We start from the raw sequence: 13930 nt of genomic DNA, 5'->3' as shown, positions 1-13930 counted from the left end.
GTAATTGCCCAACTTTCCTATTGCTCTTTTTTTTTTTTTTTTTAAGCTTCAATTCTCTCCATCTTCCACAAGGAAAAGCAATACGTATTTCAGGGAAAAAAAACAAAACAAACCAATAAAATCAAGTTCTCTCATCCTTTTCTGCAATGTGACTGATAGACGTCACAATGATTTATACAAGTGACTATATTCTACTTTGAATACAACAAAAACACATCAATACTGGACCAATGATTATGGAGGCATTCCCTCTTGATTAACTTGTACATTTATACTTACTGTGAAGATATTTTTCCAGAATTATTATTTGTGCGGACTGCGATCGTTCTTAACTGTTCCAGATATTTGTGAAAGCCTTTAGAAAAGGAAAATATTCCTTTTTCTTACTTTACCCAAATTTTCCTGTTAGTTTACTGAAACAGGCTTTTGAAGTACTATTGGTTTTGTTTTTGTTTGTTTTTTATTTGGGCTAAAAAGGAAGGTTAAAATAGGCACAGATATGAATTTGGAATAATGCACTACTGGAAAATCTGCACAGTTTTGTTAAAATAGGGACTAATAGACCAAATTAAGAAATTTTATCTAAGAGAGAACATGTTGAATTTTATACAACTGCTAAGAAAACATAATAAATACATATAATAAATTGCAGCAATTATAATGTTCTAAACTGAGAGAATTAAGAAAAAAAATGAGCTGAGAAAGGAGGGATGAAAGGAGGGGAGAGAGGAGAAAGGAGGGGAGAAAAGAGGAGAAAAAGGAGAGAAGAACAAAGGAGAGAAAGGAGGGAAGAAAGAAAGAAGAGAACAGAGAGGAGAAAGGGAAGAATCTTGGATGAAAACAGTAGGAAAGTTAAGCACTGCCTAAGGCAGATGATTATATTAATGTCTTTGGCTAAATGGAATTCTTCATCAGAATAACAGGTAATGTTGCGGAAAAGTATGAGCAGACTACCAGCATGCAAGATATTAAACATTTCATTTGGACATTTGTACATTGCACAAACATGAGCAAAACCAAAATATAGTGTCAGAGAAAGACTAGCCAGAGACAGTAGTCAGTAAATTAGTTAAGATTTGTGTTACGCTGATTAACAAGAAAAAAAAATTAAATATGTGTTAATAATTAATAAAAGATAATAGAAAGAAAGAAATGTGCAAGGTAAGAGGAAAATAAACTATTTTGTTTGGTTATAAATAATTCATTGTATCCCTGGTCTCAAAAAGAAACAGTTGAAATGATAATAATAAAAAAAGTTTGAGGATATCAGCCTCTGAGCAGCACGGGTCTTCCAAAAGGAGATGCTGCCCACTGCCCTTACCCTTCTTCCTGTGGCGCGGCTGAACTCCCTGAAGATGTGCCCCACCACATCCCAGGCTGAGCAGCTCCGGGTGTTCGAACTGAGCAGATCCTTGATGAAATACAGAATAGCCGTCCTCACCTGCAAGGGGTCAATTGTGGGTGTGATTTTCCTGGTCAGAAGGCAAAGGGAAGCCACCTGCTCATCAGGGCAGCCTTTGGGCATGAGCAGAGACACCAAGAGCAGTGGAGAGGCTTTAGCTACTGAGGTGAGGGCCAGGCCTTAGCACCAGGCTGTGCACTTTCCATGCACAGCACAGGGACCTGCCCGCTCCACTCTGCCTGCTCTCCCCACAGGAGCCATTGTGACCGTCTGGTCAATGCCCCAGCACCTCTCTAGTCACCCCAGCCCTGCCCGTGCTGGCAGCAGCATCACCACCCCCACAGCGCTTTCTTTTCCCAAACCAGCTCACCCGGATGCTGGGGTCGCTGCACAGACGCTGCACAGCCTCGACGACCTGGGGCAGCATCTCCGTCATCATGGGCTCTGACAGGATAAGGGCAATGGGTCCAAGCTGGAACATGAGAGGTTCCACATTAATGCTAGAAAAAAATCTTCATGGTGGTGGTAACAGAATATTGGAACAGTCCAGAGAGGTTATATTGGCAGTCCAGAGAGGTTGTGGGGTCTCCCTCTCTGCGGAGACATTCAAAACCTGTGGGACCTAATCTAGGTGTTCCCAGCAGGGGGATTAGATTAGATGAGCTTTTGAGGTTTCTTCCAATCCCTGACATTTGGTGACTGTGATTCTGTAACTGGGATGGAGAAGAGACAGCAGCTACTGAAAGAAAGACTTGGTAAAAAAAAAAAAAAAATTACTATTTTTATATATATATATATATTTATTTACAATAAATAATACAATTTTTAAGCTCATCTTCTGTTTTCTCGTTCTCTTCTTTTCTCCTTTTCTCCTTTTCTCCTTTCAAATTTCCCTTTTCATTCCCTTTTTCCTTCCCTGCTCCTTTCCTCTCCTCCCTTCCTTTCTTATCCTTTCTTCTTGTTTCTATTGGCTCCATCGCTGAAGACAAAATTCTCTTATTCTCCTCCATGTCTCACTAGAAAAAGTAGAGTCGCAACTTGAGACTATTCACAACAAAGAAAAGCTGCCTCCTCCCTACGTCCCTCTGCAGCAACAGCAAAGGCGGGAGTGCCAGTACCTGTCCGTTGGCCCAAGCGGCCGGGAGAAGTTGTGCATCACGGCCTCAGTGTGACAGCGGGTGAGGATGACCACCGCCTGGCACAGGAAGGGCAGGAACGTGCTCTGCTGCGCAAACGATGTGATGCTGCGCAGGATGTAGAGGATCGGAGGCACCTGAGAGAAGAAGAGGAGAAAGAATGACTTGCTGCATCCTGGACTCTGCAGGGCCTGACCATGGACATTCAGCGCATGAGCAGTGCCTGCTCCCTTGACGTGCTGCCAAGTCCTAAGCCTGAATTTCATGCCAGCTACCCTGGTCTCCATGCCCTGAGCACAAGGGGCAAACGGCACAAGTCCTAATGCAACAGCCAGCAAAAGTCCAAGACACGTGAAAGAAAGTCTCTTACGTTCCAACAGATGTCCTTCCCGTGCATCTGCAGGAAGGTGGTCATCCACTTCCCAGCAGCACGCACACGCACTCCGTTGGCTTTCCGGATGGTCTCCTTGATGGCAGTCATGAAGTCAACGGTGCGTTCGATGGGGAAGTTTCTGCACACAATCTGCAGAGAAATGAGAAGCGGGAGAGATCCCATCATTGCTCTGCAACAGCTCTTCAGAACAGAAAGCAGTCTTGAGGGCATTCTTAGCTCAGCGGCGTGCCGCTCATTCAGGCGGCAATCACAGCGCTCCTGCTGTCTGTACCCTGCTGTTTATACGGAAGGCGGTTGAGCCTTCTCTCAGCTTCTGCACCCATGGTGTTTGCTTACATGCAAAGCCTACCTCCCAGCAGCCACAGTCACACGTGCATGCAAGTGCACTCGCACACACAAACGCACATCATGGAGTCAGCTCCTTGCACTGGGTGCCTGAAGGCCAGACATAGCTCAGAGCCTCCTGCTACTTGCACTGGGAAAAGAGGACTCAGGGTAACAGCTCATTTTGGAAACAGTGTCAGAGGCTGGGAGCAGCACAGGGTCGTGCAGAAGCCTACACACAGAGATCACACCACCCCTTCTTGGGTCCACATACCATGGCCATTTTGGATGTGGTCTGGAGCTGAGAGGCGATGCTGCAGGCATGCAGCCCCTCGCACAGGCTCCCGATGTCACCCGTCTCGATGTCTGTGTTGGTCGCTTTGGCTGGAAAGAGCACAGGGAGAAAAGGGAAGTCATGTTTCTGGAAATGAAACTGCTTTCCACGGGGGAAAGACAGAGGACAGGGTGGGGACAAGAAGAGAGCTGTGCACGGTGCCTCTCCCTCCCGTCAAGAGGGCCCAGCCCGTGGGGCTCTGGTAGTGCTACAGAGGAGGGCAGAGGGCTGGAGCGCGCCTGCTCTACTCACCTTGGATTCGCAGAAGGGAGCTCAGACAGGTGACGGCCAGCTGGCGGGATGCGGGCATGGGGTCACAAGTCAGAGGCGCCAGCAATCCCACCAAGGAGCCAAAGTGTTCCCAGGCATCTCTTCTCTGCAGGGGTGAGAGGCAGGAACAAAGCTGTAGACGGCCCCAGCTCTCCCCAGCTTCTCCCATCTGTGCCTTCCCATGCCATGACACAGCATGCACAGCTGGGCAGAGCTCGCCTTCCAGCTCAGGGGCGCTGGGGAGGGAGCAGGGGGCATGCGGTGGGGCTCTTTACTCACTTGAAGCTCTTCACAAACAGCCAGCAGCTGGGAGCAGGTCTGCAGGGCCCTCTGGCGCTCCCACACGTTGCTTGAGACCATCGATTTCTGCAGGACCTGGGGTAGAGCATCTGTCTCACTGAGGATGTCTTTTCTTTCCCTTCCTGCCACCCCTCTCCCTGTCCCTCCTTTCCCAGCACTCTCCCTCAAGGCCTGCCCTGTTGCTCCATGTGGCCTCCTGCCTCACTGAGCACCGGCACTGCCGCCCCGCTCTCTGCAGTCACTCCTGCCTCCCAACCCAGGAGCTTTTCCTTGGCTGTGGCCTGCCAGGGGCTGGCTCCTGCTTTCCCCCTGCAGGGCCCATTTCTCTGCCCATTTCTGAGCTCGCAGTGAGCTGGCACGTCAGCAGGAGATTTCTCCCCCTCTGATCCTCCTCTCAGTCCCCAGATCTCTGCCCCCGCTATTGACAGGCACCATGCTTTCTCCCTTGCCCCACGCATACTCACGTGGACTATGTTCTGGAAGAAGCCGCCGCTGGGCTCTGTCTCCAGCAGGACTGCCATAAGCCGGCCCAGAGCTTTCAGTGATGTCTGCTGAAGCTGAAAGCAGAAGAGGGGAGTGATTGACGTGTAGCATCACGGCTGCTGCCAGAGCACAGGTTGTGTGTGCTGAGGTAGGCTTTGACCGAGAGGTGGCTGGGAAAGTTACGGCAGGTTACCTGCAGGTACTGTGCTGCTTGCTGTGACTTCCTGATCTTCAGCATCATCTCTGCTGAAGGGTGTGTCACGATGTTTTTGCAGCACAGGACCAACATCTCACGCAGGTCCTTGCTTTCAGAAGAGGGCTTCAGCTTGCTGAGAGGAGGAAAACAGGAAGAGAAATCAGAAAGGGTCTTTACCTCTCCAGACTGGTTCAGACAACATCTGAGTTTCTCCTAATTGACAGCTACAAAGCCAATACCCCCACCCAGCTCATGCTGCTGAGCACTGCCTTCAGTTCCAGCAGCGCCCACCTCCTCCCCGGCAGCAGTGAACCACCTCCCGCACTGGAGGGAAGGAGACCCCAGCTCTCCCTCTCTTTCCTGCCAGGGGACAGGAGCACCAGGGCCTTTCTCCCTGCCCAGAACCTCAGCTTTGCTGGGCACAACAGCCCAGCCGTCTCTCCTGCTGTAGATGTGGCTCCTCCCCCCCGGCCCCTCCAGGCCCTCAGGAGCTACCCAAAATGGGGATCACCATCCTGACTTGCAACCTCAGCCCTTACCTCAACTGCTCCAGGGCCAGAACCACCTTGAGAGGCACTGGGGAGACAGGGGTGCCCGAGTAATACTTCTTCATCAGGTCCTGCAAGTCCCAGAGAGACAGTGTCCAAGCGGGAAAGGGGCACACAAGAGCTGTTCCACCCGGCCCCGAGACAGGCACAACTGCCACACACCAGCCCATCACTTTCCCATGGAAGCGCTGCAGGATGCAGCAGCTGGTGCACCTAGCCTGCTGCCCAGCCGCTGCCTGCCAGCACCCAAAGTCCCCACCAGCTGGAGACGTGTGGCTGCTGGAGACCTGCATGCCCCCAGGGAAGCGAGCCTTGTGGCGCAGCCCAGAACTCCTCTGCGGACAGCCCTGTCTCTAGGCACTCACCATCAGGATTTCCAGAAGCTTTCCCTTCAGGGAGGGGTTAAAGCTGGCAGAATCACCCACAGCTTGGTAGGCAGAGCTGCAGTCGGTGATGCTCTGCACCAGCGCGAGGTTGTTCTGCAAGTCCTGAGGAGCAAGAGAGAAGAACATTCTTTGAACTGCGGGAAGGGACAAGGGCTGCAAGGGACACACGTGGGGACAGCGCTAAGGGAAGGGCTTGGATCTTTATCTGGGCACAAACAGTTCCCCGAGGGACCTTTGGAAAGGGAAGGCCCATCTCAGCATCTCCCCGTGTGGAGGCGCTGCAGCGGGGCGCTCTGACACCCTGGCACGCTTTGAGCTCTCACCCGGCAGCTGCAGCTGTAGAGCATCAGGATGTTGCCCACGATGTCTCCCTCCAGGTGGGCGAGCAGCTGTTCTTGGGAGGCACGCAGTGCCACGCTGCCGTGGGCGAGCATGAGAGCGCTGCGTGTGGCATGAGCTCTCGTGCTGTCCAGCTCCATCTGTGTGGGAAGAAATGCCTTGAGACACTCGCTAACGGCCCCCAGTGCCCCGCGATGCACCTGGGCTCCCAAGGCAGGAGCTGCAGGGAAAATAAGGCAGAAGAATGCCGAGATGGAAACCCGTAACGCTTTACCTTCTTGCGCCTGGAAATCCTGGCATTGCGGCCTTTGCACAGCCTGGACGCAAACATGGTGAGCGTGGCCAGGACTGTATGGAAGTTACTCTCAGCAGCATGGCTGAGAAGAGAGATGATTCCCTGCACAAAAGAACAAGGGGCAGTTGGCACAGGCCTGAATCTACAGGTCCTCTCCTGAGCAAAATGGCAGCAGTGCGGAGGTTGAAAGGCCCGGAGCAGGGCCAGGAGAAGGCCTCTGCCCCAGGGCCAGAGCGGGGATGCTCACAGGAGCTGGAGGAGAGGAGAGGAGAGCTCACCTGGGCCTCACATGGCTCCTCTGCATTTGCCTCCTCCAGGTGCTGTAGCAGCTTCTCCTGCACGTGGAGGACTCCCTTACAGGATCCCAGCACCGTGCCCAGAGCCTTGTACAGGAATGACTGCATGGGAAGGGAAGGAAGAAGCTGAGATGTGGCAGCAGCTTAACCTGCTGGTGGAGGGCCAGGTGGGAAGGAGCCAAGCTCCCTGGCGGTTGCTGAGAGCAGCTGCGGGGCTGAGCTTTAGCCATCCCTGGGCAGATTGCAGGGAAAGGCCCTCTGGGGGGCACAGACTGGGGAAGCAGCATCAGCATCCCGCGTGGGCAGAGCACCAGCCGCAGCCCCAGCCCCAGCTGGACACCTGCAGCTGCACCGCTGGGTAGAGCCGGGGGGAACTCACCTTTTCTGCAGAGCTGCTGGCAGAGCTGCTCAGCCGCTGGCTCAGCTCACAGCTCAGGGCCTCGATCCATGCCTTCTCCTCTATTGTGTCCAGCGACGCCTTCAGGAACTGTTGGAGAACAGGAGAAGACAACGTTCCCTTGCCCTTTGCCTCTTCCCTCACTCCCAAGTTGCTGCAGCCCTCTGGGGAGAGGTGCCTGGAAGAACAGTGCCTCTCCCAGCTCCCCCAGCATTCCCTCCCTCCATTAAAGCCGCCTGCTGCTCTTCTCCTAAGACCCCCCAGGGCTTGGGACAGAGCGGAAGAGGCAGCGCCACAAAGGCGTGCGGCCGCTCCGCTCCGCTCCGCTCCGCTCCGCAGCAGAGCTTGAGAGGCTGTTCCTGTCCCACAGCGGCTCATGTGGGAGCGGGGCTACTTGGGGCAGGCAAGCACTTCTCTGCACCGCGCCTGCCGGCAATGCTGTACCTCCAGCAGACGGCGCTCAAACTCGGCAGTGTCCGGGAAGCTCTCATTTCTCCCTGCACAGCAATAGGAAGAAAAAGACCCTTACTTGGGATCAAGGCACAGAAGGAGAGCTGCTGCAAACCTGGCTTGGCCTGGGCACCTGACACTGCCAAGCTGGGACCTGCACCCCCTCCACAATGACCTGTCCCTCCCCACAAACGCTGCCTCCACAGGAACACGGAACTAAGTGCTCCAAGGCTGCTGTCTGAGGGGATGTGAAGGGCCCATCCATGTCCTGGAATGGGCAGATCTCTGGTGGGATAGCTCCCTGGGCCTCAGTGCTGACTCCCAGGAATGGGAGCAGCAGCAGAGCAAGAATTGGGCTGCAGGCAGTGCTTCCCCTCTGCCATGCTACAGAGCTGCATTGTCACTCCCCACCTTCCCTTCCCTTCCCTTCCCTTCCCTTCCCTTCCCTTCCCTTCCCTTCCCTTCCCTTCCCTTCCCTTCCCTTCCCTTCCCTTCCCTTCCCTTCCCTTCCCTTCCCTTCCCTTCCCTTCCCTTCCCTTCCCTTCCCTTCCCTTCCCTTCCCTTCCCTTCCCTTCCCTTCCCTTCCCTTCCCTTCCCTTCCCTTCCCTTCCCTTCCCTTCCCTTCCCTTCCCTTCCCTTCCCTTCCCTTCCCTTCCCTTCCCTTCCCTTCCCTTCCCTTCCCTTCCCTTCCCTGCCTCTGCCTCTTCTTCCCCTCCAGTGCTTTACCTTCAAGACACTGCAGCAGCAGGGGGATTTCAGTAGCCCACATGGCCCCCACAGCTCTGTGGAACCTGCTGTGGAGGTTTTTCATCAGCAGTAAGGCAGCAGCTTGGAGCTTGCTGCCTGCAACAGGGCTGCCTGCCACCACCTGAGCGAGAGCAAGAAAAAGCAGGGTCACTTCTGCAGCAAGAGCAACGGCTTCCCCCCAGGATGGAAGCAGCTCGGCTCTGCTCTGGCAGGCAAGGAGCAGCCAACAGCTTTGCCCATGGCCACGCTGCTTCCTCCTGGCTGCTCGTAGAACCGGCCTCTGGAGCATCTACTCACCAGCAGTCGTGCCAGCAGTGTCTGGGGCGTCAGCAGTGGGCCTGCAAAGAGAAAAAAAGTGCTGAGTAAGACTCCCAGACACTGCGTGCCCAGCCACACGCACCTCCGCTGTCCCTTCTGGCTGCTACCACAGGTGAGCAGAGCTCACTGGGGGAGTTTTTGCTCCTACCTTGAAACATGGAGCTGACGAAATGGCGATCCAGATGTTCTATGCGCCGTCCTGTCAGCTCCTCTCTCTCAGCCAGGGCACAGACACAGCGGGAGACTGGGATCAGCATGCCTGTGTACTGCGCTGGCACCACAAACAACAGCAGCCGCGGCCACAGGAGCTGTAGGGAACGAGGCAGTTGAGCAGGTCAGCACTCCTGCTTCCGCTCAGAGATGAAGAGGACTCTGTGAATTTCCCTGAGTCCTGTGTGCTTCAGAGCACATTGGAGGAGAGACCTGGGGTCTTGGAATGGGACGAGGAACACGTGGTGCAAGGGCAGGGAGCAGCAGCAGGGCAGAGCGTGACTTACTTTGGACATCCCTCTCACAGAGACGTCCAGTGATGCCAGGATGTCCATGCACAGCTCCTGGAGAGCTCCTTCTTCCTGGGCTTCCCGGGCAGAAAGGTTTCCGGTTGCCTGCACAAGAATGGTGTTGAAACACTGGTTATGCTCAGTTCTCAGGAGCCTCTCAGGAGGCTCAGGTGTGGCCCCAGCGGTGCTTCTGTATACCAGCCTCTGAGCAGCACGGGTCTTCCAAAAGGAGATGCTGCCCACTGCCCTTACCCTTCTTCCTGTGGCGCGGCTGAACTCCCTGAAGATGTGCCCCACCACATCCCAGGCTGAGCAGCTCCGGGTGTTCGAACTGAGCAGATCCTTGATGAAATACAGAATAGCCGTCCTCACCTGCAAGGGGTCAATTGTGGGTGTGATTTTCCTGGTCAGAAGGCAAAGGGAAGCCACCTGCTCATCGGGGCAGCCCTTTGGGCATGAGCAGAGACACCAAGAGCAGTGGAGAGGCTTTAGCTACTGAGGTGAGGGCCAGGCCTTAGCACCAGGCTGTGCACTTTCCATGCACAGCACAGGGACCTGCCCGCTCCACTCTGCCTGCTCTCCCCACAGGAGCCATCGTGACCGTCTGGTCAATGCCCCAGCACCTCTCTAGTCACCCCAGCCCTGCCCGTGCTGGCAGCAGCATCACCACCCCCACAGCGCTTTCTTTTCCCAAACCAGCTCACCCGGATGCTGGGGTCGCTGCACAGACGCTGCACAGCCTCGACGACCTGGGGCAGCATCTCCGTCATCATGGGCTCTGCAAGAGATGCACAGAAGCGTGAGCGGAGCCACAGCGCAGATGGCAGAAGGGAGCCCTGGAAGTCCCAAGGCGTGATACTGACCAACCCGTGGTACTGACCATCAGAGCGAGCCAGAGCACCCAGCAGACCCAGGGCTGCCACGCATCCAGGCTCCCAGTCATCGCCCAGCTGCGACTGCAGAAACAGGATGGTTTCCTCTGGGCAGATCCGGGCTGCAGGGAGGAAATCCCACGCTATGTTAGCAAGAACCTCACGCCCATTCCTGAGCTTTGTGAGAGAGGTTTTGGCCAGGGCAGCGCCAAGCATCGCCAAAGCTCCTCTCCTTACCCTGCAGCATGATGCAGTGGGTCAGCTGTGCACGATCAGCCTCGCTGTGCTGCTTGCTGTCGTCATAGAGCTGTGGGAACAAGGTCCATTTGATACAATCACATCCGCACTGAGGACGGAAAAGACACTGTGCTGCCCGCTCTCGTCTCCCTGGGCACTCTCGGGAAGAGGACAGGCAGACAAAACCCAGCCCACCCCACAGCATCCCCGAGAGTACATGCGTGGCTCTGGAACAGCCTTGAGCATGCAGCAGCTAAGGCTGAGCTGCCTTATTCAGGGCTCAGAGCTTTGCAGTCCTCCTGAGACTTAGCCAAGAGCCAAGAAACTGCTGGAGACGCAAGGATAGGCTCCCCTTACCTGGTAAAACACGGCACTGGTGACGTCCCGAAACTTGTCCCCTGGGATTACAGACTCAATGCCCCCTAAGGCCTCCAGGAAGACAGTGAGGCTCTGCAAGAAAGCAGGAGAGGAAGAAAGGCATGAAGCCACATGTAGCCACTTGCGAGTGGAGAAACTGTTTCCCAATTGTTTCTCTGCAGGGAGAAGCTCCTGCACAGGTGTTCTTGTTTATCCCCCACCTCCCGGCGGCACCAAGAGAGTCTCTCTGCTCTCAATCGAGCCGTGCTTGGGCATCATTTGCAGGCATTTCCCACCCAGCAGCCCACTTCTCCCCCATCAGATGCAACTGGATGTGGTCCCCCCAGTTGTTAGCATAGAGCTCCTCAGGCACTCAGAGCCCCACAGTGATGGTGAAGCTTCCCATCCCCAGGAGATGAGCCCCAGTGATTCTTGGTTCCCTCCTGGCTCCTGTCTGGGTTGTTCCTTCTCTGACTGAAGAGCTCAGGAAGCCTCAGAGCTCCCTTGAACACCCATTCCTTCTTCCTCCAAGGGCTCCCCACCTCCTCCCTGCATCCCCCTGACCCCTCGTGGCATTTGCACGGGCCCCACGTCTACCCTGAGCCCTGCACGACAACTCACCTTGGCCACCCTGCAGGTGTCTTGGATCTCCTGACACGGGTGAACGAGCCAGAGGAGCTGCTCCCAGACCTGCTCTTGGTGCTGCTCCTCTTGCAGGAGAACCTCCAACATGGCAGCCACAGCCCCAAGGACGGCCTGTTTGTCCTGGAGAGGATGGCAGAGGCCCGGCATCAAAGACTGAAGGTCTGCCCTTCCTACGCAGAGGGCTTTCCCTCTCCCTTCCCCTTCCCCACACCCCCACGCCCAGCAGGAGATGGGCTTGCTCTGGAGGGCAGGCAGCTTTTCCCCATACCCTCATCCCCAGCTCTTCCTGCCACAGTGCTGTGACATGCAGCTGCTCCCTGGCACAGAGCCACTTCGGGGCCCTTTGCAGAGCCAGCCCACTCCCTCTCATCACCCCTCAGCTCTCAGCCCACTGGGCACAGGCAGAGCTGCCGACATGGGTGCCCCTGCTGCCATCCTGGGCTGGGAATGCAGCAGTGCTCACCTTTTCCTCCTGGCAGTCTTGCCAGTTCCGCACCACAGAGAAGAGCAGCTCATGAAGGTTTTCATAGATCTGCTCTTTCTCCATGGCAGTCCAGGGGCATTGCGTTCCTGAGGACAAGTAATTCTTGACTCCATCCAGCCAGTGTTTCAAAACTGAAAAAACAAAAAAATAAATAAAATAAATTGTTATTATTATTTTTTTTTTTTAAGAGCGTGAGAGAAAACGGAGTCTGTGAGAGTCTGCAGCAGGGCTGCTCTGGGGCCGGCACTCACCAGCACAAGCGATGCGCAGGATCTGGCCACTCTTCACCTGGCCCACCACACCGCGCAGGCCTGCCAGCATCAGCCACACAAAGGGGATGCACTGTGGAGCTGCAGAGAGGAAGGAGAGGGCCACAGTCAGAGCCCCAGGAAGGCTCAGGTGGAACCTTGCTGAGCCTTCAGGTGCAGCAAGGTAGGTGGACAGCAGCCCTGCGGCCCCCAGCTCAGTGCAGATCACACTCAGAGGGCAGAGACCCCTTTCCCGGTTGTTCGAGATGTCAGGAGGTTGAGGGTACTCTACCATAGGTGCTGAAGAGTTTGCTCAGGGTGATGAGCACCAACTCCTTGGACATGTCCCCCGTGGCCTTCAGGTGGCTCTGGAGCTCAGCCATCACCAAGGTGAAGTGCGTCCGAGCCAGAGCCACCAGGACATTGCTGGCAGCTGTCTTGACATTGCTGGTCACGCCCTGGAAGAGAGTCACTGGTGACACGCGGCCCAGGAGACTGCCTGAGGCCCTTGGAAGAGCTAAGGCACCACCATCCGCCAGCAGAACACCAGCGTGGGCAGGCGGTTCCCTTTGCCTTTGGGAGTGAGCCCTCACCTGGGCTGCCGTCAGGTCCCGGGACACCTCTGCCAGCAGCCGGTTCACCACTCCGCACGGCGGGCGGCTGCTGTCTTGGCACAGGGCGCTCTCCAGCTCACAGTACGCCTGCGCTCGGTCACCCTGGGGACAAGGATCAGTCACGCTCGCTTTGCCCGCTGCCACCCATCGCTCTGTGGATGTGCTGCCGGGCCTGGCACCCACGGGACCGTGGCCCCGGGCCAGGAGGACAAGGGTTGGTGCTTGGATGTCCCCAACTCACCTCCTGATCTTGCAGGCGCTGAAGCAGTAAGGTCGCGGCGCAGGTAGGGACAGGGCTTGACACCCTGCTTCTCTCCCTGCGAAGCGTACGCCTGGGCATGCAGCCCACACAAGCAAAGAGACCTGGAAGGAAAGAGCAGAGCAGCTGCTGCAGGTGTTGCTTGGAGCCAGGGCCTAGCATCCGGCCAGCTGTGGGAGGAACGCTCCTCCAGCTCCACAGCGCGAGGCTGCGTGTGGTTGGTGGGGACAGGGGAGGGAGCTTTCCCCTTGCTGGGGTCCTGGGGAAACCACGGTGAGTGGCTGCACTCGGCAGAGCAAGGACAGTGCTGCTGGCACGTCCTAAACACACACTGGAAGCACACGTGTGCTCGGGCAGCATCATGGTGTCCAGAGAGGCGGAGAGACTCACCTCGAAGGGCTCTCAGCCTCTCCATGATAGCAGGATGCCTCCAGATAGACACAAAGCTCTCTCTGGTTCCACTTCCTGCGGGTCCCACAAGCGGACTGAGCCACCGCTCCCACCGCTCCACAAGGGCGTATGACGCAGCCACTGTGACACCACACTGCAGTGTCACCTCACAGAGAATGAATGACGCGCCCCGGGCTGGGGACCACACAGGTCCCCAGGGCAACCCTGCAGGCCCTCAAACACAGCACGTTTGTGTGATGCAATCAGCTCTGGGGTTCCGGTTCCATGCTGACGCAGGGAATGACCTCAGCGGGTGATGGAGAGCCCCTGCCAGGGAGCAGCTGCTGGGCACCGTTGCCCGGCGTTGTCTTAGTGACTGGGGACTCCATGCCGGGAGGCACTGCGGCCCCCATCTGCTGCCCAGACAACCTCTCCAGAGAGCTTGGCTGTCTACTGGGGGCACGTGTCAGAGATGTTAAGGAGACTCCACCGCATCTGATCAAAAATGAATGCATTCATACTAGAAAAAAAAACTTCTTTATGGTGAATGTAACAGAACAGCGGAACGGGCTGCCCAGAGAGGTTGTGGGGTCTCCTTCTCTGGAGACATTCAGAGCCTTCCTGGACACATTCGTGTGTGACCTAATCTAGGTGCTCCTGCTAAGGCAGCGGGATTGGACTGGATGATCTTTCAAGTTCCCTTCCAATC

The 13930-nt window shown here is 55.7% G+C and overlaps 1 protein-coding gene across 1 annotated transcript in view; it reads right to left on the bottom strand.

Annotated features, from left to right (window-relative positions):
• The window catches only part of LOC306944960 (maestro heat-like repeat-containing protein family member 2B), a gene marked incomplete at both ends in the record, with an annotated part of 99695 nt that extends 86449 nt beyond the window's left edge, over positions 1-13246 (bottom strand). The window contains 31 exons of the mRNA XM_079533637.1: positions 1773-1902; positions 2521-2675; positions 2909-3061; positions 3531-3640; positions 3843-3966; positions 4140-4226; positions 4625-4717; positions 4837-4972; positions 5379-5458; positions 5753-5875; positions 6097-6252; positions 6387-6509; positions 6686-6805; positions 7083-7190; positions 7545-7597; positions 8277-8418; positions 8595-8635; positions 8764-8923; positions 9113-9220; positions 9368-9487; positions 9820-9893; positions 9996-10109; positions 10225-10294; positions 10582-10674; positions 11203-11346; positions 11690-11841; positions 11962-12060; positions 12251-12416; positions 12552-12674; positions 12814-12935; positions 13222-13246. Of these exons, the coding sequence (XP_079389763.1) occupies positions 1773-1902; positions 2521-2675; positions 2909-3061; positions 3531-3640; positions 3843-3966; positions 4140-4226; positions 4625-4717; positions 4837-4972; positions 5379-5458; positions 5753-5875; positions 6097-6252; positions 6387-6509; positions 6686-6805; positions 7083-7190; positions 7545-7597; positions 8277-8418; positions 8595-8635; positions 8764-8923; positions 9113-9220; positions 9368-9487; positions 9820-9893; positions 9996-10109; positions 10225-10294; positions 10582-10674; positions 11203-11346; positions 11690-11841; positions 11962-12060; positions 12251-12416; positions 12552-12674; positions 12814-12935; positions 13222-13246 (3504 nt within the window). The remainder of the gene's footprint in view (positions 1-1772; positions 1903-2520; positions 2676-2908; positions 3062-3530; positions 3641-3842; positions 3967-4139; positions 4227-4624; positions 4718-4836; positions 4973-5378; positions 5459-5752; positions 5876-6096; positions 6253-6386; positions 6510-6685; positions 6806-7082; positions 7191-7544; positions 7598-8276; positions 8419-8594; positions 8636-8763; positions 8924-9112; positions 9221-9367; positions 9488-9819; positions 9894-9995; positions 10110-10224; positions 10295-10581; positions 10675-11202; positions 11347-11689; positions 11842-11961; positions 12061-12250; positions 12417-12551; positions 12675-12813; positions 12936-13221) is intronic.
• Between the last annotated feature and the right edge of the window lie 684 nt (positions 13247-13930).

The sequence above is a fragment of the Tetrao urogallus genome (assembly GCF_951394365.1).
Source record: "Tetrao urogallus genome assembly, chromosome: 1".
Classification (NCBI taxonomy): domain Eukaryota; kingdom Metazoa; phylum Chordata; class Aves; order Galliformes; family Phasianidae; genus Tetrao; species Tetrao urogallus.
This window is presented reverse-complemented; position numbering and strand designations above follow the sequence as displayed.